This window comes from Erithacus rubecula, assembly GCF_903797595.1.
Source record: "Erithacus rubecula genome assembly, chromosome: 19".
In the NCBI taxonomy this organism is placed as follows: domain Eukaryota; kingdom Metazoa; phylum Chordata; class Aves; order Passeriformes; family Muscicapidae; genus Erithacus; species Erithacus rubecula.
This window is the reverse complement of record NC_136671.1, coordinates 2,972,427-2,996,884: the sequence shown is the minus strand read 5'-3', so window position 1 is coordinate 2,996,884 and position 24,458 is coordinate 2,972,427. Positions and strand designations below refer to the sequence as shown.

The 24,458-nt window shown below is 42.4% G+C and overlaps 1 protein-coding gene across 7 annotated transcripts; it reads right to left on the bottom strand.

Annotated features, from left to right (window-relative positions):
* Positions 1-260: 260 nt before the first annotated feature.
* PATZ1 (POZ/BTB and AT hook containing zinc finger 1) lies at positions 261-23,971 on the bottom strand. 7 transcript variants are annotated; one of them, XR_013776387.1, is made up of 7 exons: positions 21,084-22,932; positions 18,653-18,716; positions 15,575-15,646; positions 13,063-13,234; positions 7,256-7,393; positions 4,249-5,447; positions 261-2,925 (listed from the first exon to the last, which is right to left on the bottom strand). XR_013776387.1 is itself a non-coding variant. In XM_079322224.1 (7 exons), the coding sequence occupies exons 2-7, from the start codon at positions 22,370-22,372 to the stop codon at positions 5,029-5,031; spliced, it is 2,154 nt and encodes a 717-aa protein (XP_079178350.1). In that variant the 5' UTR covers positions 22,373-22,783; positions 23,779-23,971; the 3' UTR covers positions 3,931-5,028. The 7 variants fall into 7 exon arrangements, 5 of the variants coding, with proteins under 5 accessions (XP_079178350.1, XP_079178352.1, XP_079178351.1 ...); XR_013776388.1 differs by having other exon boundaries at positions 261-720; XM_079322224.1 differs by lacking the exon at positions 261-2,925 and adding an exon at positions 23,779-23,971 and having other exon boundaries at positions 3,931-5,447; positions 21,084-22,783.
* Positions 23,972-24,458: the final 487 nt, after the last annotated feature.

Here is a 24,458-nt window from a genome sequence, read left to right as displayed (position 1 = left end):
TACCTGAGGCTGCAGCCCAGGAGCATTGCCTGCCCCGCTCCCTGTGGGTCCCAGGCTCAGTGCTCTGAACATGCTGCCTTCTCACAGGGACAGGGAGCTGCAGCAGGTTGGGCTGGAAGCCAAATCTGTTCCTAAGGGCTCATTCACAACAGCTGAAGGATCTTGTTTTGAAAAGGATTTGAAGGATAAAAAAGTGTGGCTCTTTCAGGAGACACTGGAGCCTTCCAGAATCTGTTTTTGAGTTTTCCTAGCATTTTTTTTCCCCTGCTCCTTGCTCATTTGTTTTCTCTCAGGGTGGAACTGAGAGCCTAAGCTCAGAGATTCACTGTGAGCTTAGGCTCTGTTCAAATAAAACTCAGGTATTGTGCCCAAGAAAAAGGTGAGGAGTACTAAGCTGGCTTAATTTATATTTGGGTATTGACAATGCTGTTAAGGTATAATCATAATGCTGAAAAAGCCAGCACATTCCATGGTGTTGTTTGGCACTTGGTCTCAGATTTTCTGTCATGATGACAATTGAAAATATTTTATTATTTTTGTGAGTGGTACAGAAAAGCCTTTCCTGTTTCATTACTTAGAATTTTGGTGGCTGTTTTTTACTTTAACCATTTATCTCTCATGAAACCCAAGGAGAGCTCTTGCTCTCCATTCATTCTTCCAACACTGAAGTCTGGAGTTCCTTTGAAGTTTACTTTGGCATCTACTTCCTCAAGCAAGCACCTTAAAAAAAATTAAAGCTGAAAGTGGTACCCCACTCCCGACTCAAGACATAAGTCTAGATATTGAATTCTAGGAACAAAGATTCAGTGAAAAAACAAGACACTAAAGTTACAACAGAGCCTACAAAATCTAGGTTAGCTTTCATACTAGCAATTCAATTAGTTGAGTTATAGACATTCAGTTACACAGCTCTTCTATTCAAGTCATTCCTTACTGCTGATAGCAGTTGAGGGAGGAACAATAATTTCAGGGAATACATGCGAAGTAACAAATATTCCCTAAGTCACTGGCACTCAGGTCTAAAATTGTGACTGGGCATTTACAATTATTCAAAAGATTGGTAGGAAGACCAACTCCACACCATCTTAATAGTTCTAGGCTTTAAAAATCAAAAAAAACCATCCCCCCAACATATAATACTTTGCCCTACTATAATTAAGGCACTGGATTGAGAGAAGGAAAAATCTGTGTTCAATTTCTGGTTCTGCTATCAATTTCCCATATTATCACGGGTACATCACTTATGATTTGGAGCTCACATGCACATTGCCATGTGTCAGGTGAGCCACACTGTTTGCACACATTTAAGACATGACAAATGCAAGGTCACGTCACCTAATTTAACTCAGTATGGAATAAATTCACATTAAATTGCTTTACCTGGCACTTGTTCTGGATTAACATTTATAAATTCAGGCAACAAAAGAAGCCTGAGAAGTCTGTGCCCCACATTTAACACAACACCTAAGCATGCATGCAAGTGGTTTTTAGACTTTTAGCTTTCACTCATTCTCTTATAAGCATCTATTCTTCCTTGTCTGTCTTTAATATTTAGATCATGAATGACTGAAGATGTTTTCATCATGCCTAATACACAAGGCTCTGAGCCTCAGATGAGAGGTTATGGGAGTCCTATAATACAAACAAATACTACAAGTCTGATTATATAAATTTGCATGAAGTTTCCTTCTTGACATGTGCACCAACTCAAACATTGGCTTGCAGTCCCTCCAAAGGGGAAAGCAAGGAAGGGAGGGTGGCCCAAAATCAGAGCTATCATCTATGCACTTATACGCCAATTAAAAATAAAATGTAATAACAACAAGCTGCAGCTCAGGGCACATACTTCCCTTTAAACTCTGAACTTGTGAAGCTGGGTTTTGTGTTTGGATCTGTCTCATGTTCTATGAGAAACAGGCATTTCCCAAAGTACAGAACAGAAAGAATTTGCACATAGATTGAATTACTGTCCAGAATTGAACAGTATGCCCCCAAAGAAGCAAAAAACACACCACAGCTAAAGATCTGCCCAACCTCCTACTGGCACTAGCCTGCACCAGCCTCCTGTGTTGGTACAAATCTCTCCCATTTACATTAGGATGATCTAGAACTGTCATTTCAGGATTGTTAACCTCCTGCCTAATTGTTTCCCTGTCCACTAGACTGAGAAGTAAGTAGTTTTCATTCAATGTATTCATGACAACTTAGTAAGCATTTTCTTTGACAAGCAGAATACACAGTGTTTTCGAAGGCTTCAGTTTCAGATAAAGGCTTTTCTTTTGTTTCATCAGGTCAAATTCTGTAGCATTCAAAATTAAATTCTCATAGATAGAGCCAAAATTCAACCCACTTGTAACACTAAAGTCAGGAGCGCTAAATGTAGGATGAAAGCATCTGATACTCTGGACTTGGCTTTTGAAGTTGAATTTTATGACTAATGCACTTTCTTTGAGTGCATGTAGGAACACTGGGGACAAAAATTTCTGTCTTTCAGCACACAGCCTCAATGCAACAGAAATATCCCCTGTGGATTAATTATGAGCTATTAGTAAATCAGTGACTGCAACTGCATTTGCTAATCCCAACAAATTGTTATGCTGACTGGAAAGCCTGCTCTCTTCTGATTTGCTTGGCAGTTTACAAGGTTGTCTCAGCACTAGATTTAGAGGTATTTTAAAATGTTTTGTCACTTTTCTAAGATGTCCTGGTTTTACCTATCTACAAATCTTACCAGTACAACAAGAGCAATTCCATGAAGCTTTAGTGGTGGGGTTTGTTTGTTTCACTGGTTTTTCCTTTTAAATGAGGCTCATACTTATTCCAGGAGATGACTGGAGAAGAACATGTCCTTCAGTCTCCCAACATAGATTAATAGCAAAACATCAAGTCCACTGCAACATGCTCTCAATTTAGAAAGTGCTGGTGCTATAAAGAGAAAGCCATTGATTATTCATCCTTGATTTATAATAGAGAGCAAGTACAAAAAGTAACTTCTTACAAGAGGAAATCTGGGTCTTCAAACTCTGTAGAATTTAAAATGTAATTCCAAAATTCATGTTTACTTACAAAGGGCTCTCTAATTCTAACATAAAAACAAAATGGGAATATCACTTAAGCATCAGCTGCAGGGTTTGGATTAGAAGCACCTGGGCAATGCAGGCTGTGGTACAACAACACTTTGTGTGTGTTTACACAGACAGATCTCCTGCAGCTAATGAGAATCTGGTCCAAGGGGGCTGTCCTGCTCCAGCACTGTATTAATGATGGAAATAGATGTTGTTACATGGGATGCAAGTTTGGTGCACGACATGGGCTCTTCAAAGTGGTCTTTAGAAACATTCAATACACAAAGCAGTTTACCAAATCACTGCTTAAACCTTTGCTCAATAACTCTCTCAAACAACTGTGATACAGAGATTCTTCACAGATATGAAATTAAGGAATAAGTTCAGGAAACTGTTTTATGTGACTTTAAGAATCAACAGCAGAACCATAATTAAAACTCAGAGTATTCCTAACTCCTAACCCTGTGTTAAACAACATTTATACCTGGGTTTGGTACATAAAACCGTGACTAATTACAAGGAAGGAAAGGGAGGGCCAAGAAAGGACATTCTTTCTGCACAAGTAGTATTTTCAGATTAAATGGAATGTCCAACAGCCTGGAGTGCAGCTTCTTTGCATTTTGTAATCAAATATTTTTTCAATGATATGCAGTTTGCAATTCCCACCTCATTTGGAAAAGAAAGCAGTAACAGTGGCTTTTGCAAACCTGACTAGACAGGAGAGCACAACTGTGGCCAAAAAGCCCAGCTCACTGAGAATACAGCACAGTGCAGAGTGGGATTCACATTATTATTTACTGGCTCTCATTTGCACACCTTATGGACAGGTGGCTAAACTGCTCAAAAACCAGACAAAACGAGGGGATGCAAAGTAACATACTAACTTCTTTAATAGAGTCCAATCCAATTAAACCAAAATCACTCTGTGAACCCCTGGGTTTATTCACACTAAACAAGTCAGTGGTACAAAGTGTTAACCCGATAGCTGATTGTGTTCATCCCCTAGGACCCCACATGAAAAATGAGCACCAGTCTACCAGACTGTAATGGTATTTTTCCTTCCCTTTTTTTTTTTTCTTTTTTTTTTTTTTTTTCATAAAAACTAATTCTTTCATAGACTTAAAACAACCAACTAGCCAAGTTATTAATTATGGTACATCTAAATAAAAAAATTAATACTAACCCTAATGTGACTGCTGCTTTACGAGTGCTCTGTGTATCGCCTTAGACTGGCTTTTCAGTAGCAATTCACTACAACAGGTCCTAAAATAATAATAATAAAGAATTAAAAACCTGACAGCAAGTTTAATGGTCAAAAGTAATAAAAACAATCTGTTCTGAAAAGTGATTTTTCTCAGCAGTTTAGTCCTGCTGCAGCACTCACAGCCTCACAAAGGCAGAAGGGGTTCAAATTCTCTCACCTTCTTTAAACATTTCTGGTTTTAAAAGGACAACTGCATTGTAACCTGCTAGGAACCATGGGGCATTTTACTTAATCTTATATTCAATAATGGGTCTGTTTTTTAAACTTACTGTTTTTCTGGGGGAGTTTAGGGAGGATGGGGGAATAGAGAGAGAACAAAATCACAGCTCCCTGTAGCTGCAGCTCCCGAGGTGCCTCAGTCACTAGCACTGTCTCATTCTCATACCAGTGCTGGTAACTTCTGATTACTCTCAAAGAACACAAAGAAAACACCAGCAGCAGCCTCTAAAGCTCCATTTGTTTTGGGTCATGTCTCCCATTCAAGGCCACCATCTTCTGTAATTTATCAGCTAAGGAAGCATTTTCTCCCTCTCCCCAGTGAAGGTTTAAAGATGGGGTAGGGCATGAGATAAAGGGGGAAGCTAAAATTAATAAAAAATTCTCAGCTATAGAACCAAATTTCATTATTTCCTCTTTCATTCACAGCATCTTATCATTATAGCCAGACTGCTGCTTTGCTTTGTTAAGATCCAACTGATCTTATTTCCCCTCCGGCCCCATTGGTTGCTGGTCGACCTCTGGATCCACTAGGGATGATGCAAATGCTGACTGGACGATCTGAAACCCAAACGACTCCAGAAGAGACATGTTCTGTTGGGGTGAGAAGGGGGATCCTAGAGCAGGACCCAGGTCCCCCAGTGGGCCACCAAGAGCCCTGACGTGAACTTTCTGTATGTGTTTGTTCAGATAAGACTTTGATCTGAAAAAGCTGCCACATTCAGGGCACGGGTACTTCTTCTCGCCTTCCGTCTCCATTTTGTTTTTGCTGACTGCCAGGTCACACGAGAAGGACCCATTGGTGCTCTGTTTCTCAGGAGTCTTGAGGTCACTGGTGTCAGAGAGGTCTCCATATGAATCAGAACTCTCAATCGGGTCCGAATGTGAACATTTCTGGCCTTCTATGGGAAAAAGAAAAGAGAGAAGTTTTCAGAATCTTAGCTCCCAAAGGAAGATATTTAACATGCATTAAAATAAATTAGATAGGTTAGCACCTGATCACATTAATGTCTGTCACAACAGAATGATATACACTTGATTTCCAAACCCTTGTATTCTAAAGCCTCGAGCACAGGTCCCCTTTCCAAACCACCAGGCTGCTATCAGAGCAACAGCTGGGGTTTTATTAGGGATTTGTCATGATACTGAATACAACCATAATGGGTCTCTGGTTTATGTAACACTTCTTGAATCCCAAGGATGTCTCACAAGATTTACACCTCAGACACTACAAAAGGATGGACCTAATGATGAGTTTTTTTCTACTGTGCAATTCAATTCACTTGCACACTTCTGAAATGCTGTTGATACTTTGGGGACAGCCTAGAAACTTCATGAAGTACAACAGGCTGCAGCAAGATGTGAAGAAACCTGGAAACATTCAGCAAAACAGCAGTAAGCTACTGTGATTTAAGAAGTGCAATTCCATTTAGTCTCAAGGAACTCTTTTCCACAAGTGCAACGCTGTTCGGAGTTAACTTCACAACCTAAAATTGTTCTATCTTTAAATACTGCAGTGTGAAACAGCAGAGAGGTTAGGGACACTATTTAAGTTATTTGGATATATGTCCTGGCAAAGCCATTGGTATGTTTGGAGTCTTCCCCATTCTCCTGTGGCATTATGCCAAGGAAGTTTGTCCACACTTTTTTTGCTCAGTGCATGTGAATGAGCGTGAGAAACCCAGACGTGCTCACTAAAGGAGTCTCTGAATACAAACAGGCTGTACCTACTATTAACTCTGAGAGACCAAAGAACCACTTGGCACAACCCAAAGGACAGATTTGCTCTAGACTCAGCATTACAAACCTAACAGGATATGCATGAAATCAATACACCACTGAGTTGGAATAAATCTCTTGTTAAGTCAGCACACCACCCAAAACTAAAGGGCTTCTGTAGTAACTCTATCAAGACTTCAACAGAAAAAAATTACACAACTCAAGCTTTCTGCTGGCACAGACTTTGTTTAACCCAGCCCACTGTGTTCTCCTGGGCAAGAAAAAAAACAGAACAACTATGGCTTTGAAGAATTTTCTGATGTTTCACTTTCACCAGGAATACTGACAGCTCAAACCAAGAAGCAAAAAAATATTCTGCACATAAAAGGTAAACAAGCTTTATTTACCTATTCACAAGTTAAACACTCCTCATCTATGCTTGCAATAACACCTTTTTCTCCCCAACCCCCCAAGTTAAATGAATGTCAAAACCAACAAGAAAGCACCAGTCCTATTACCACCCTTTACTTCTCCCCAAAACTGCATTTAGAGGTGTAAGTTTAGCTACAGACAGCTGGCTGCATGTACAGTATGGTTCCTACCAAAACCAGAAATGGGGTTTGACTGACGCGAAGGTTCAAGTGGAGTGGGACTAATGAACCTGCCCTCAGGCAAAATTCAGATGCTGACTGCTCCAAGAAAGAGGGTCAAGATGAACTAATATGCCTTTTTCAATCTTCCAAATGGAAGAAACTCCTAAAACTTCACACACTTTTCTGTGTCCATTTCCTTCCCCTAGACTTGTTACATTGGCTATCTAATGACAGGTATTACATCCTACGTGAAGCTATGGAATTTCTCTGCATCTCCCTAAGCTTCTCTCCAGTGTTTTCCCTGTCCTTCCTCCCTCCCCTTTCCTGTGCCCAGCCCAACACCCCACAACACAAAGCTCTGCACAGAGCAGCAAGGTGCAGAGCAGCGAGTCTCTTGCCTTTGATGCCATAGGTCCTGACGCAGTGGAACGCTGCTCCCCCATTCGGGATGGACTCCTGGTGCCTGGAGACCTGGGGAAGGGGAACACCGTGGTGGGTTTTAACATGGACCTTTAAGTAGGAGGCAGAGGAGAAACCTAAACAAGATAAAAGGAGATGAGATCCTGCCACCAGCAAAGACACACATCTGCCTTCCCTGTTCCTTGAATCTTTCTCTTGCTCCTGCTCCCTATCGCAAAGCTGCTGTTCCACCAGTTCCCTCTGACATGCTCATGTAGGAGTCCTGTCATTATCAGGCAGTAATGCAATGCACACTTTTAACAGACTGAGTTTGATTTTTGTTAGGCACAAAGAGAGAACAGCCTCCTTAAAAAACAAATTCTGCATAAGCAAACCTAGCAGGTGACATGAAACTTTCTAGAAAAAAAAAAGCAGAAGAGACATCATACAAAAAGGCACCCACGTCTCTTCACCATTTCTGTGCTGTTCTATTTATTTTAACTAAAAATGCTTTTGTCATCTGATACTTTGGAAGAAAGTTCCAATTAGTTGATTTGATGCTCTTAAGATAAATGCTCTCTAGTAACAACCCTCATTGGTTTTTAGTGCACATTTCCCTCCGGTTTCAAGCACTTATAGTGACTTCTAGAAGGCAGAAAGCTGAAACTATTGACTTCTGAAGGTATACAGTTTTGGTCTATAGTAATCTTTGAAAAATATTTCCTGCAGTCAGCTCATCCTGAGTTATAGAAAAATATACTAGAACTCATATTTTGTCTACAGTTAACAAAAAGTACTAAAAATAAATCTCAGTATTTTTATTAGCTCTGAACTGTAAGCACCAAACACTGAAAATAAAAACATATATATCAAACAATTGACTTCTGAACAAACCAGTTTTTTACATATGTGCATGTGCTTTTCAAAATGCTTTTTTAAGTCTCACAAATATCTTGTTTTTCTTTAACGTAACAATTTCACTCACATATACTTTGGAATGTTTTTAAGTTCAACCTCAATAAGATTTGCAATAACTACTAGTACATTTGGACCATATACGAGGCACAATGAGGAGAGAGTTTTAAAGACTTCCTACAGAAGTAAAGCTATGAACCAGCTTCATTTTCTGTTATATTTTGATCAGAGTATTATGGCACTTTCATGTTAGAAACATTTTCCACTAAAACTAACAACACAACACAAGATTCACCATCACAGACCCAGAGCTGCAGATTTCCTTCCTGGAGAGAGAAGACCCAAGCCCTAGATTTTTTTAAACCAATATAGCATTGACAGCACAAGTCCTTGCAAGAGAACTTTAATAATAACATTTTGCTTAAAATATGAATAGATATTCTACCATAAAGCCATTTTTGTAGTGATATAACTGGCATTTACATTTGATAATATATAATAATATATTAGGAAGGCTGCAAGCCAAATACTACACTCCTCTTTGGGGTGGATTTTCTGACTGCATCTGTTAGTTTCAGGTGCTGAATTTAATAATGGATGTGTCTTTACACTAGATTTCCCTGTGCCTAGCACACAGAATGTCCCTCTATCCAGGGGTTATTAAGAATTATATATACAGGACCTGCAAAGCAAGAACTCCACAGCAACCTGCTGAAGGGAAAAGGGGCAGGCTGCTGAGAATGAACAAGAGATAGCTGCTGTGGAGCCTGAGCTGAAGATAAAAGTACAGAAAAGTAGATACATCACAACTGAAGAAACCAAGAACATACAACTCTCAAAATACAATGGAGCAGGATCACCAAGGCCAAGTCATCCAGGGAATTAATGTAAGGATATTATCCTGGAAATAATGCAAGACCTATCCTCAGACACAAAATGCTGCATTGAAAATCTCAATGGGCAACAAGAGAATACATTCTTACAAATATCAAAAATTCACTGTAGACCTGAAAGAACCAGTCTTTGACTGGTAAAGAAAAGGGCAGAGTGTACAGATATAATGGTGACACTCCCACCTATGAGGCACTTTCCTTATTTCACACATGTGGCTAATGACCACATGCATGCTGAGATAAACCTCTTTGATGCAGCAATGCATTAAAATCTTACTGCCAACCATTAAAAAACGACTACATGCAGGTATTCAGTGTTTTTCTACACCACAACTGACACAGGAAAATCTGAACTTGTAATCTCTGCACACAATATTTTTTCTGAACTCTGCAGTTCTATTTGTAGAGTACATTGTTTCATATAATGAAACTGCTGCAAAATGTGTTAGCTCCCCTTTATGCACTTGGCAGATGAACATGTGAGTCATCAACTTCCATCAAAACCATAAGAATACCAACTGCTTCATGGGAAACTGTTTAAAGGGAGACTTTTTTGGGGTTGTTTTCATCCTAATGTTTTTCAGAAGCACTTAGCCTTTTTATCTCCACCAGACTTTAATTATGAATGCCTGTCCTAGGAAAATGGGGGTTCATAGACCATAATCCTTAACTCTTAAAAGACTCTTTCAGAGCAAAGTCAGACTAATCCAGAGGATAAAGTGGCAGTATTTTTCAGACAAGGAATGCATTTATTGCTTCACTCATACACATCTCTCTACTTTACAGGGCAGATTATTTCCTCATACCAGAATATTAAAAACATGTATAGAGAGAAAATTATCTCCTTTATACAGGAGATTTCTTAGATAAGATCTAAAAGAAGATAACTATGGAAATAATTGCAGGATGATCCTTGTTCAAAAATTGTAATTTGGATTTAGCTGGAATTTGAGGAGAATGTGTCTTGCTTTAATGGACTCTGTCCACCATGAAATATACAAGAACTAAGAGTGAAAAATAAATGCACATTTGTAATTGGAATATTTACCCTTTTCCTAACTAATCTGATTCTGTGAAACAAACAATGTGTATGTACTTGAAACACAAACCCAGACTTCTGAGTAATGATCTGCCAAAGTCATTAATCTCTTGAATTCTTTGGAAAAGCCCACACAAGCAAATAAAGTTCCTAAGGATGGTAACAGAAGATTGTGTAACTACAGGAGCATGTCCTCTTTATTTACACTGATTACAGAGAATTTGTCTAAAAATGTGAGGCTTGAGGATTAGTTTTTTTAAGCACATTTTAGACAAATTCTTTAAGGGAAAAAAAACCAAAACAAAACAGCAAAATACCAAACCAAAAAAGAAAAAGAAAAACAAACCAAAACAAACCCCAAAATCCCAGGGGAAAAAATTACTAATACAAAACCCCCCCAAAACCACTTCACTGTTTCCCTGATTTAACAAGATTCAATTGCTTCCATGATTACTCTAAGACTCAAGTAAGCAAACAACCTGGAAAAAAACATCAAATCACAGCTGGGAGGCTTTTTTAAAAATTATACTGCAACATTGTTAAAGAAATAAGTATGATAGACAAATGAACCTCATGACACGGCAAACCACTGGCAACTGCTTTCTGCCAAGCACTGAGTTCCATCCCCATCTCCTAAAGGCACTAAACCTCTAAAACAAGATGAGACACTTCATTGAGTTCCAGAGAAAAGCCTCCAGCCCACTGAGGGACTTTAAGCTCTGTCATTAGGACAGGGAGTGCTGAGCTGTGTAAAGAGTCACCCTTTTCATCCACTTTTTTTTTTTTAAGTGGCCAACATCCAAAATTCTCTCCACAAGCAGCTTGAGCTTGTAGAGCATTCTTGCTTGACAATTACTATATCCAGAGGCTGACAATTACTATATCCAGAACCAGTTAAGTTTCAATTAAAAAATACATCAGCACATGAGCCAAGGGAAGAATAAACAAAATCTCACTGCACAAGCACCTCAGCCATGGCATAGCTGTGATCAGGTTACTATGTGTGGCTTCTGACTGTACCAATGCCTATCAAATAGATATTTCTAATCCAGAAATTTTCCATTAGACTTCATCTTGCCAGTTAAAAAGTAACTATTTAAAACAATGAAAATTCTACTTTGATTCTAGAACACCTGGGATTAAAAATTCTGCTGTCATTGATCATAAATCTACAATCAAAATTTACAGCATAAAACAATGAGTTTACAACACAATTGTTTGATAAATCCAGTCTGTAGCTTCCCCCTCCTATGAATTTTAACACCTCCTATGAAATGTAACATTATTCATTATTCATAATTACATTTTTACAATTCTGATGTAAACTGAAATTCAGAGCAGCCAATTCTGACAACCTCCATGAAATACACAAACTGTAAGAAGAAAGTAGTTGCTCGAAGTTTGCTGTACAACAGGTTCCCTATCCTTCTACAAAGAAGTAGATATTTTATTTAAATTACCACTGTGCATTTAGACTTGTAAAATGTGAATAAACCACTTAGTCATTTTATTGTTTGAATGCCAGGTCTGTCTTTGTCACACTAGCTCCATTTCCAAAGAGCTGTAGTGACATCCAGTGGTAGTCAAATTGAAATTCAAACTTCTAAATAGTGAAAACAACACAATTCCTCCCAGCCTATCTGAGTTTCTGTTTGGTACCATGTTCAATAGGAGGAGAGCAGGATAGCCCCCAGATCTCAAACAGTATCTTTGTTGTCACAAAACAGTATAGTTGTTGTCACAAAAAGAATCAGGATAAGTGTAAGCAGTTTTTCAGAACCAGGCCTTCAGCTCAAATGGAGAGCAAGCTTCATTTCACACCATCTACCTGGAGCTTCAAAACCTGAAGATTTTCAACCCAGATGCCTTTTCCACTCACACTGGTAACACCATTTTCAGCGTTTACAGACTGTTCAACTAGTGGAAACACTTCTCTTGCAATTTAATGTCTCACTACTCATCAACTCCAAAAGCTCCCTGTACAGTTTACATGTTAAACACAGAGGAACTTTATTTTCTCAAAAGATTTCACCTCTCTTAAAGTAGAAAACAGAACACATGTCAGGAAAAAAGACTCATCAAAAAAAACCAAGATCCCAAAACATAGCAACAATCTCTTCTAACACCTACCAGCTATGAATACCTGTGTGAGTCAAAAAGGCATTTTGAAGTTATGAATTAATCCCTCAAAAAAAGACACCAATAAGCCAAAATAATTTTTCCAGCTTGCCTTACATCCCACAAAGCCTGAATTTCCAACTCCAACTGAAGAGTACCACAAAGAGATGGAAAAGCTTCATAAGCTTAGTCATATGGTTTAGTTCTACATAGTGCTGCATGGAGCAGGGAGTTGGACTCAGTGGTCTTTATGGGTCCCTTCCAACTGTGAAAAGCTGCATTTGTACAAATGAAGGTAAAGCACGTCTAGTGCTCTTTACAAAGTACATTTTAGAAATGTACATTAGTACAAAGCAATTTCTTGTGTTGAGAGGGAGAAGCAGCTTGACTCTATTGCACCAGGAGGTTAAGACTTAGTAACATAACATAGATTTATGTTCAGTGTATGATTTTCAACTTGATGTGTATTTCAAAGATACAAAAACATTCTTCTTCCAAACTGACTGCAAGGGCTCAAGTCTAATGAGGTATAGAAAAAAAAAAAAAAAAAAAGTATGCTGAAAAGCAGCAAGGCAACTTGTCATGGTTACTGTATAGGGATCTGGCTATTTAGCAAATAAAATTTGCTTCAGATTTAAACTGAGTTTCTCTGGGAACTATAGCCATGTGAAAAGGCCAGACCTATACTCCATCAGTTTCAGGGTTAAGTATTCTGAAGGAAAAGCAGAGTATGTACACAAATAGGGTATATCCACCTCCTGTTGCAGAGAGTCACACAGCCTTAGAGCTCCCCTCGAGTGCTGTCCCATCCCACTGGAATAAAAAATAGTTTCTTCATTACCTCTGTTACAGATAGTGCAGAAATTGCTTGGTCCTTCACTATGCTTCTTCAAGTGATCTGCCATGTATGCTGCTCTCAAGTACTTCCCACACACCTGGCATGGAACTTTGTCTTCATGACATGCCAGGTGTGAGCGCAGCCGGTCACGAGTGGCAAAGGAAGCATTACAAGTCTGCAGGTATAATGAGAACCATGTGACTCATCAACTCTGCTAACAGCACTGATATTGTGAATATATTTAGCACTCTTTAGAGTAAATACCTTAGATCCTGTGCAAACACAAAAAAATGACACGATGCACAAGCCATTTTCCCCCAGATAAAAAATCCAGAACACCAACACATCGCACAAGACATAATGTTACTACTCAAAAGAATTAAAGCAGCAAGAAAACAGCTCTGACATACTACAGATATTAAAACTTACACCAAGATAGACTTGTAAGGCTTTAGCTCAGAGGATGAAGATACTAAAATTTTAAGTAATATTTAAGAGAAGAAATAGCAGAAACCACTTTGCTCCATTTACAATAAGTTCTGCTGTTTCACTGAGCCACAATCACTTCAAACCACTCAAATGTCCTCTCTGTCATTTCCCTAAATTCTACTCTTTGATGAGATAAATTTAACTTCAGTATACAGAATTCTTTTGGAGTGTGAAGACTCACAAAGGATCAGAGAATTATCTGGGATGACAATATGACGAGACACAGTAGAAGAGTCATCCTGGTATCCACAGCAGCAGTGCAGACCAAACAAGTGAAGCCTCAAAACTGAGCAGGTATCAAAATAACTGCATGACACTGTAATCTCTTTTAACTTACCCCTGGTCAAGGTATCATATTCCACTTACTACCACAAAACAAGCTGGATTTGGTATATTGATTGTATTTGCCCCCTTTCCAGCTGAAATCTGTATGATAAGTGAAGGCTCCCTCCCATTTTTGTAACCCCAGCAATGGGCAGGCAGGCAGTGCCCACAGCCTGTTACAGTGGCCTGCAGTTCTGAAAGGCTTGCTCTGTCTCTAATGTGTGAAGGGAAATAAATCACTGGCAATATGCTGCACAAGCTTTTAGAGTTACAGTCTAAACCATTTCACAAGTGCAAGAGGAGAAACAGAAGCAAACACACATCAGAATGACCAGAGCAAGCTGGAGCAGTGACATTCAAGACTGTATAGTGTTTTGTTTATACCAATTTCATATAAAATAACACAGTTTTAAGAGATATAACCAGACCCCCACAGAAATAATACGAGGTTGTTCAATGTCTTGGGAACTGGATATAATCTGTGTTTTTAAGTATCAGTGTGTAATTAAACCACTGTTTCAATAGAGATAAGACTTGTTAAAGTAACAATCTTAGTAAAATTCCAAAATTATAATTCAAGTAAGTGAAATTGATAATACAGAAGAGGATAACGTAATTACATAAAATTCAGTTAATCAAGAGCTTAATCCAAAAACCATTGAAGGAGCTGAAAAACACCTATCAATTTCAACAGGCTTTACACTCATTCGATCCTGTGAGATGCTTAAGTGTGGAAAACTCCCACAGAGCTGAGGCTGCTCTGCAGCAAGTACAAGACTTAACACCCCAGAGGATCAGGACTTAATGAAATTAAAAAGGCAACAGTAAAATTATCTGGATTTCTGTGACATACACAGTTCAACTAGGCCCACCAGACAAAGATTTATAAATTACAAGTATATAGGTGTAAGAGGCAAATTCTTGAACATGAAAAATTTCTTTTCATTTGTAATCTCAGTACACAGCGCTGAGCAAAACAGGTGCAGCTTTCACTTACTAAAGCAATCTTAGAGGTAAGCACTCTCTTAAGGCAGGATTGCAGCACTGATACTAATCAATCTGCTGGATATCAAGTAGAGATATATGACTAGACTATCAACAATGACAGCCAAGAGATCCATCATCAATAACTCTAAAGCTGTGGAGCTGCAGGAACGTCCATACCCGAGCATTGGGAGTGCATTAGCGATGAGAAGCAGACCAGAGACAAATCACATAAATACAGCGATGCCAGAAGTAAAACCAAATCTATCCCACAGTGAACTTAGCAAGTTGAAAGCTTAAGGAAAAGCAATATAATAATTTATGTGTTTGACTTCTCACGTTGCTGCTGAGTTGTGTAAAGCTCACCTTTGGGTAAGCGATATAGTAAATATATCTGCAATGAAGCTTAAAAACAATAATTAAGCCCAGTGGAGAAAACAAGACCCAGTTTAGCTGAATCATAACAACGGGAGACAGGACTAGGGTTAAAGAAAACCCCAAAGTTAATATGCAAATAGTTAATATTTATAAAAGGTATAGAGAAAAAAAAAGTTTTATTTTATGAAAGATGTCAAGTGCTAAATGAGTGCTAAGTCTTTATCATTAATTGTTAATCATAGAAGAAAACTCTCCAGTGCTTTCCTATCAAACATTGCACAGGTATATAAATAGATCAAAAGGAATATATAAAGTTCAAAAAACATTGTTTAAGAAATACCTCTTGAAGTTTCAACTTTTCTATGGATGTGGATGTCTCTGAGCTTATTCCATGGTGGCTGCCATTTTCCTGCTAATAGGCAGGAAGTAAGAGAAATTAGGACAGGAAGAAACTCATTCTGCATTGAAATCAATGGGATATGCACTGGACTTGGGATGCCAATTAAGTTGTGCTTTAATTTAACCTGCATTTTTCTTTCTTATTTAATTTGCCAGAAGAACAACCTGTCTTGTCTCTGAGAGGAGCCAACTTCTGTTTTCTCCCCTTGTTCTTTCACTACACAGACTTTGAGATCACCATTTGCTCCCAAACTGCAGCCTGATTTCATACATTGACACAGCTTCACCCCATCCCGTGGGGGCAGTGACTGAGCTGCCCCATTCTGGCCATAGAACTGACTCACTCCTTCTCCTGCAGCCAGGACTCAACTGCCAGACTGGGGAAAAACAGTAAATCCACCAGTGCAACAATCCAAGGGAAAAAATCCAGAGCGCTATTTGCCTGGACACCAAAGCAACCTCTTGGATCTGATTTCTCACTGCTTTGGCTCTGTGGAGTTCTTTCCTAACCTGAGTCTATCTTAACAGTAATGAAAAAGCTGGAGTCAAGACTTTGGCATCAGGTGCTAGAGGTGATGGCAATTAGGATACTTGTGAAAGATCTGTGAAGCACAGCCATTATTTCAGGGGGATGAGTGCAGGATTACAAACCGAGCACTGAAAACTACAGATGTTGCAGGGATGTTCAGCTTATAATTGTTCTGTTTCTCATACTTTCATTTATTCTGAAGTTGGGTTGACACCCTCCCACTTTCGTTTTGGTTATCCAAAGTGTACTGTGATGCCACACCAACAAAACATTACATATCACCAGATTGCAAACATACCAAAGAGCTCAGGTAAATGGCCAGTTTGTTTAAATCACAAAAGAGCACAAATTCCGAAAATGCCATTACAACAGAGGATTCTGGAGTGCTCTTCTGTTTACTGACAGAGTAATTCTCTTTTCCAGTAAACATAAACAAAGCATGACAATAACAGGAATTTTAAACAGGAACTGAACAGATTCAAAAAGGATACTCAATGCTGTTCAGGCTGCTCTCAGGGAGAGCTGATTTGTCAAACAAAATCAATGGAAAAAGAGAATGGAAAATGTGCAAGTAATATGCTAATATTAAGCTATTTTCCTTCTTGGTGGCCAGATCCAGTGTTAGATACATATAATGGAACAGATGCATAACTGGTTATGAGATAATCACAGGGAGAACTTTATCAATTTATACATCAGTTTTCATATTTTAAACAAGTTTTCAGTGACTGCACCCCTTCTGTGGTTTCTACAATGTCTAGCAGATCTGTGCATATTCAAGAAGACTTTCTAGATCTGATAGGGTATGACAAAGCATTTTCTGCAAAGACACACAACAAGTCATTAACAAATTTTCTGCGCCTTAAGATTAACAAAAAATTAACTTGCCTATACCTTTTAAGTGAAATGAATAGTGCATACAGTATTAGGGCACTTCAGACAACACACAGTAAGAAAGACTGTTCTTGGAAACTGATATCACAAAATACATATGTGCCAGGATATTGAGCTGAGCTTGGCCCTGCCATCTTAGCTTCCATGTTTCCTTACTTCTGAGCTCTTAGTGTATCCTCTGATACACATGGAGTTGATGTTTAATATTCTTAAATCAATGTTCAGCTATAAAAGAATTATCAGTCATCAGCTGTCAAAGGACAATTCATAGCTGTCTGTATTATTGTAAACAGTGTTCATCCAGAAATCTTGGTATCAACTAGCATGATGAGTGTGTTCATTCATCATCACTTCATCCACAGACCTCTTGCTGTCCCCACATTGTGAATTCTTTTTATGACTGGAATTTTCCAGTTTGTATAAATCTATAACTCATAAATCATCTCAAGAAGCTTGAGCCAATCTAAGGCTTTATATAGGACAGCTAAATCAATGCAACAGCTCCACGGCCTGACTTTGAAATGTGCTGGACTTTCATAGATCATATGGATGTCAACAGAAACCTTTAGATGGCTCCAGCTGTCTGGAAAACTCCTAAGGATTCTTAAAATTTCAAAATGTTTCCAAACTTTCCCAATTTGAAAGAAATATAGGTGGGTCAAAATGTGCAACAATGCAGATTGGGAGGCAGCAATCATATAGGATTGTCTAGGTTCATAAAACGTGGTTAAATATTTTAGCTGAAAAAATCCTCTAACCTTCACTGCCTTCAAAATAAAAAATAAAAAGAAAAGAATCTTGCTCCAGCTTCTTTAAATAAATATTAATTATTTCTTCAGAAGCCAAGCATGGAGGTTATTAGCCCAACAACTATTTTAAAAGTCTGTCCAACATCCCTCTGATGGCAATGTGTGATGGTGGAAGCTGATTCACAACTTTGTTTTAATTGATACTTCCAAGCACCTTTTAAATCTCTTTATAAGTGGATTACAAAATACCTTCCTTCATTTGGTCTTTCAAACCTTATTAACTGTAAAAAAACCATACACAACATTATGACAACAATTATTGTACAACAAAGGATACTGTGGTACCATTATTTATATTCTCCCTGAGATAAAAAAGCTTGCAATTTTGCTCAGTGCAATGTTCTGAAGGCTATGCAATTTAAAAAAATAGTATCTTGACAAGTTACGATAATTACAATTTACTAAATTTTTTTATTGAAGTTATGATAAAAAAAAATAAAGTCAGCATTGGAGCCTCCTGATGGCAACAACTGCAATTTAAAAAAAAAAGTGAGGGAATCATCAGTGACATCGACTCCAAGCCCAGGTGGCTGGGTAAGAGATCCAGGGTGAGACTGGGACAACACAGCAGTGAAGAACATCAGGTAGAAGGGGAGGAGGCAAGAGGACCAGAGCTGTAGATGAGGCAAGGGGGGACAGGAGGGATGTAAAGCAGATGTCACTGTGGAACACTCCTTTACAAACTTTATCCCAAATCACATATAGATGGTATTCAAAATTGCCTGCACACATAAATGCAATGCCAAAGATTACCCACAACATCAGTGTAAACCCCTCTGGCTCCTACCTGACACTTGTGAGGTCGCTCTGAGGTATGCACTTGTTTGATGTGTCCATTCAAGTGGTCTGGCCTTAAAGGAAAATACACATAAGCACACTTAAAACAAATACTAAAAATAAAGTTACAATTTTAACAAGAAAAAAAAAAAAAAAAGGAAAAAAAAAGATCCCAGTGCTGTATCTATGACAAATGTAGTGATATTTAACTTTCCAAGAACTAGATCACCAACAACTGGACTCTACCTTCTTATGTACCCTCTCCAACTTGCTAAAAAGGCAGCATTTTCTCAGGAAGAAATCATGACTGAATGATCAGAGGAAACAGGAAATACAAGTTATGATTTTCAAGCCTGCATGTCCCCGTCCAAAATCCTATTTAGACCTTAACAATCAGGGCACTTTGATTTACAGCTGCTGAATATTTGAAAATCAGACCCTTTTGGTTTATATCCTAAACACAGATGTAAAAGGCCAACTTTAAGCACCTCTTGCAAAAAACACTATCTAAACTCTTATTGCTGTGATACATTTTCCATCTGCGAGATGAAAAAAATACTCCTAACTTACAGCTTGGTAGGGAGACTGCATTAATACAAATAAAGTGCTCTGAACGTTCCAACTAGAAGGTGCAATGGAAGAGCAAATTATTACTGTAAAAATTAGACCATTCTTCACAACCAGCAAAGCCTACTTGGAAGAAGAAAGGACTGAAGAGCTGCAGATTGTCCTGGTGGGAGTTTCTCCTAGTGGGAAGAAAGCTTTTCATTGTATGAGACCAAAACTGCTTGGAAACAAGTTGTCCACCCTCTCCTCCCCCAACTCCCCAGCTGCACCAATGAGAGGGCACGGGATGGAATTCGCGCACTGCAGACAGAAAATAGGCTGGACTTTGCAGTGAGGCTCTTAAACCCGATGCCCCGGCGCTGGGCTGGAGCGGTGTAACCGGACAGACTGGTTGGGGTCCTTCTGGGTACCTCAAACCCAGCAACCTCACGTGCTGCGCTACTGAATACAGGAAAGGACACTAAAATTACACATTACGCTTCCAAATTTCTCTGGCTGCTCCTAAGCGTGAATGGTGGAACTTAAAGAGTCTCTAGTTTTCATTCATACTTCGGTTTTACAGACACGCAAACGGTTTTATTAACTTCTGTAACAGCATTCCCGCCTGTTCACATTAACTCACTGGGGAAAATAAGAGCTCAACATGTATTTCTCACTTTGCCTTAATAACAAAAGCGTTTCATACAGCAACAGAAGGAATCTTTAAGTGTCAGTAAAAACAATAAAACTTGGCACACGATCCCAGGTAGCGCTATAATAAAAACACTTTCACTTCCAGCCACAGATGAAATTCTCATTTTGTGACCTTCCATCACTGAATCTACAGTACTTATGAAGATGCATCCCTAATTACTTTCGATTTAAAAGCAAAATGGGGGGGGGGGGGGGGGCCTACATTTTTTTAACTTATTTCAATGACAGAAAGTCCCTGTATCCAAAAGAGAGCAGGGGCACAGTTCCACAATTTGCACAGCCTGGTGGCCTTCTGATTTGCTTTCAGACCTCGATTCCTTCCCTCACGTTAGAGCAAATCAACTGCTGTGGAAAACCAACTGCTGGTACAGAAATAGCAGAGTGTATGCATCCCCCTCCCCCCCACTACTTCTACACTCAAAGCGAGCGGCAAACTTCCAAAAAAAGTTTCAAATTCATTAACTCAGACTATGAGATACCACTAACACAACTACGTGTACCAAACTACTTATTAAATTAGCTCCCACAAACAGCGACAACAAAAAATCAGCAACATTAAATGCACAGATCTTACGTATGTTGCAGGGCAGAAACAGGATCCCCTTCAGAAGGATGTAAACCCAAAGGACACAAAGATCATGTATTAAAAGATACTTGATGCTGCAGCCTTTGAAATCTCACCTCTTCCTTCACATTTGGGTGATAAAAAACATTACGAACTAAGAGAAATGAAGGGAAGTTAAGAAAAAGAAAATTTAAAACGGATACGAGAAAAATAATAATCTTGAGATGTATTATTTTGCACTTCAACAGCACCTTCAAACTACCTACACATCAGCGATCTCAAGACACTTCTGTGAGGCAGGTAATGATTACAATACCCATTCCACAGAAGAGTCATCTGAGGGAGACGCTAACTGATTTGCCCAAGGACACGTATACACCAACTCTGGGACAAAGCTGGGAACGTTAGCCAGAAGGCAGCTGACTCCCAGCTCAATGTCTAACTTTTAAACCCTTCCAAGAGACTGTAGAACAGTATCCCAGAGGAAATGATGGAAGGCTTATTCCTTGAAACATTTTAAGTGGAACAGTCAAACTATCCTAAGTCTATTTCCAAGGAACAGGAAAGTCAACTTCCTAGGTCTCTGTGTCAATGGTGCACACAAGCACTTTCTTACCTGGAAAAGCCTTTTCCACAGCTCTGGCAGATGTAGGGCTTTCCCACAGAGCCATCATGCGATCGAACATGATAGGACATCCTGTCTTTTCGCTTGAACCGCAAGCCACACACCGGACAAGAGTAAGGCTTTTCGCCAGAGTGTGATAGCTTGTGCCGATTCAGGTGGTACACGTCCCGAAAAATCTTGCCACAGATCTCACAGGCCACCTGTTTCCTCGTCCTGCTTCTTTTTCGAGGTGCATCGGGGTCGTCCTGACCAGGAACACCATTTTCACCCAGTCGTGGGGGTGGGATGTCTATGTATCCCAGCTGTAAGCTTGTCACCCCGTGTTGAGCCTCGTGCTGCCGAAGACGATTAGCATCCGTGAATACTTTCCCACAGAGACCACAAGGCAGGATGCCAGCCTCTCGCAGGCCCCCTGGGGTACCAAACATCATGGAGTCCAAGAGATTGGCTTTACGGGGACGCCCTCTGCCCCTCTTGGTGCTTAAAGTGGGGGCACTAGCAGAAACGTTCTGGAAGGGCGAGGCCAGCAGCGGTGGGGACAGAGGTCCTGCCACCATGGGCAGGCGGTCCACACCCTGCAGGACAGGCAGGGAGGACTGCGCAGCGGTGAGCGCAGCCCGCGTGGCCTCGTCTTCAGGCATGCCAGCGATGCCATTGCCATTGGGTGCCAAAGTGGCACCGTTGGTCATGTCCAGAGGGAAGCCGAGCTCGGCAGCCCCCGGACGGAACAGCATAATGTCAGGGCGTGCGGGGGGCACGAGGAGCTGCACGTTGGACTGCTTGATGACCTCCTGGCAAATGTCGATCACAGAGCGCATCAGCAGGAACTTGGCGGCCGTCATGAGCTCCGGGAAGCTCTCCAGCCGCACCACGATGCGCGACGTGTAGGCGAAGTCCAGGATGTCACCGAACACCTTGGAGCTGATGGTGTGCATCTCCAGCTCCCGCCCGCCCCCGGGGGCGCCGCTGGCCGCCGCCGCAGCCCCGCCGGCCGCCGCCTCGGCCGCGCTCCCCTCCGCGTCGCCGCCGCCGCCGCCACCTGCCCCGTCGCCGAGCTGCGCGCTGAACACCGACTCGAAGTACTCGCTGCAAGCGGCCAGCACGGCGCGGTGCGCCGGGAAGCTCTCGTCGCCCACGCGCAGGAGCACGTCGCAGAAGCGGCCGCCGTTCTTGCGCTGCTGGTTGAGGCTGTGCAGCACGTCGGCGCTGTGCCGGCTCACCTGGTAGGTGTAGCAGCCCGACGAGGGGCCGCAGGCGGCGGCCTCGCTCACCCGCTCCATGGGGGCTGCGCCGCCCCGCCGGCGCCCGCAGGGGGCGCGCGCGCTCTCGGGCCGCCCGGCGGCGCGCGCCGCCTCCTCCTGCTCGTTCCCCGCCCCTGCCCGGGCCGGCGGCGGCGCGCGCGCGGCGCTCCCTGCACGGCGCGAGGGGCTCGCGCGGCGCGGGGGGGGGCGAGACAAAAGGCTCGGGCGGCCGAGGCGCGCGCGCGGCCGCGCGAGCCCCGCCCGGGCCCGGCCGCCACGAGGCGCTGCGGCCGCGGGGCCGCCGCGGGAAGGGGCGTGCGCGGCGCGGCGGCGGCAGCCGGGAGGGACGGGGGTCCGGCGGCGGCTCCGGGCTGCCGGCTCCGTCCGTTCCTGTGTGTTTGGAGCGGAGGAAAGATGGCAGCGGCTGCACTTCCTCTTGCACTTTCACCCCTGGGGGGAGGAGAAGGAGGGGGCGATACCACCCCCCCTACAAAAATCCAGCGGGGGCCCCCCGGCTGCTGCTCCCCGACCAAGCGCCGCCGCCACCGGCCCCGGTCCGGGCCCCGCCCGCTCCGACGCACCCTCACCACCGGCGCCGCAAACTTTCCTCTCTTCTTTGGACGAGAAGACCCCCACCCTATTCACGGAGACCCCCCCTCCAGCCACTCGGGCTCCCCCCCTGCCCCCCCGCTTCCTGCCCCCCTCCCTCCCCGCATCCGCCAATGCAAGAGCAGCCAGAGCCAGCAGGCCGGCCCCCACCCCGCCCGCCCGCGGGGGCTGGGGGCTGCAGTCTCCCCCTTCCCCAGCACCGATCCTCCAATGCCGAGCCGGCAGTGAGGCCCCCGCCCGCGGCTCACGGGGGTGGTGGGGCTGCGCTCGCCCCCTCCCCCAAATATCCGGGCTGCAGCTCGCCCCCCAGGCCCCCCGCCCGCTAGAGAGAGGAGGAGGGGCCGGCGGGGGGGGGCTGCAGGCAACCTTCCCCCCTCCCCAGGCGCGAATCGTCCAATGCAAACCCTCCCGGAGCTGCAGAGGCGCAGAGCGGCCCCCACCTCCTCGGCTCGCCTGAGGAGAGCCGATCCCAGAGGGGCCAGGGGCTGCAGCGCGGACCGGCCTCCCCCCGGTCTTTCATTGCATTTCTCACCCCCACCCCCCGTACCGCGATCAACTCTCAGCCTCGCTCTTCCAGCGAGGCGCCGGCATTGTGGGGGAGGGCAGGGGTACAGCGGGAATTCTTCCAGTGCGAAAATGCCCTCCCCTCGGGAGCGGTCGGGAGGAACGGTACCCGCGGGCCGGGGTCTGCGGGAGGCACGGGCACTTCAGAGCCCCGAGTGCGTCCATGTTGGGAAGCTGCTGCCCGCGGCGCCCCTCCCGCGCACCCGGGGTTCCCACGGCGCCCGGAGCGCCCCACGCCCCAGCGCAACGAGGCTCCCGCTCCCTCAAGTTACCCTTCCCCGGGCCCAGGTTAAACGCTCCAAAATGTTCTGCCGAATTCACTGCGCGGGGCTGCCTGGACTGTCCTAGTGCTGAATCTTCCCTGTGTGCTCGAGGTCTCTCTATGAAGATCTGCTATTTCAACATCATCATTACACATATGCATCTGAAATCTGCTTTCTGTCTCAGAGAGGAATTTTTCTCTGCTTTTGAAGAAACATCTCCCCCCACACACATCGCACACACATTCCCCAAACAGAGTTCTTTGTTTTGTTAAAGACAGCGCTTGGAAAAAGTGTTCAACGACACTTTTTTTGCGTTTGTAACATCAAGCATAATTAAGAATGCTTGGACCACCTATTCACCATCTAATATCGTCACTTAAACTATTCTGTGGAAAATAGTGAACTTGGCACATGTGAGTGCATCACAAACTACACAGCCTTCCAAAAGCTCAAACCCAGCACTTGAATTAAATAGTGGTGGAACTGAAAAAGCATTCTGGGTACTGATGTGCAAATGAGCACACCAGGCTTCCAACTTTCAAAATATTACATTAACACTTAAGGCCACTCAGTGCCCTTAGATTGTACACCGGATTTCTCCTGCTTTCCATAGGAACTGTCTCTACTGCAGGCAGAATATTACCAATAACTTTTTATTACTGCACTGTGTGCACACACCCTGAAATGAA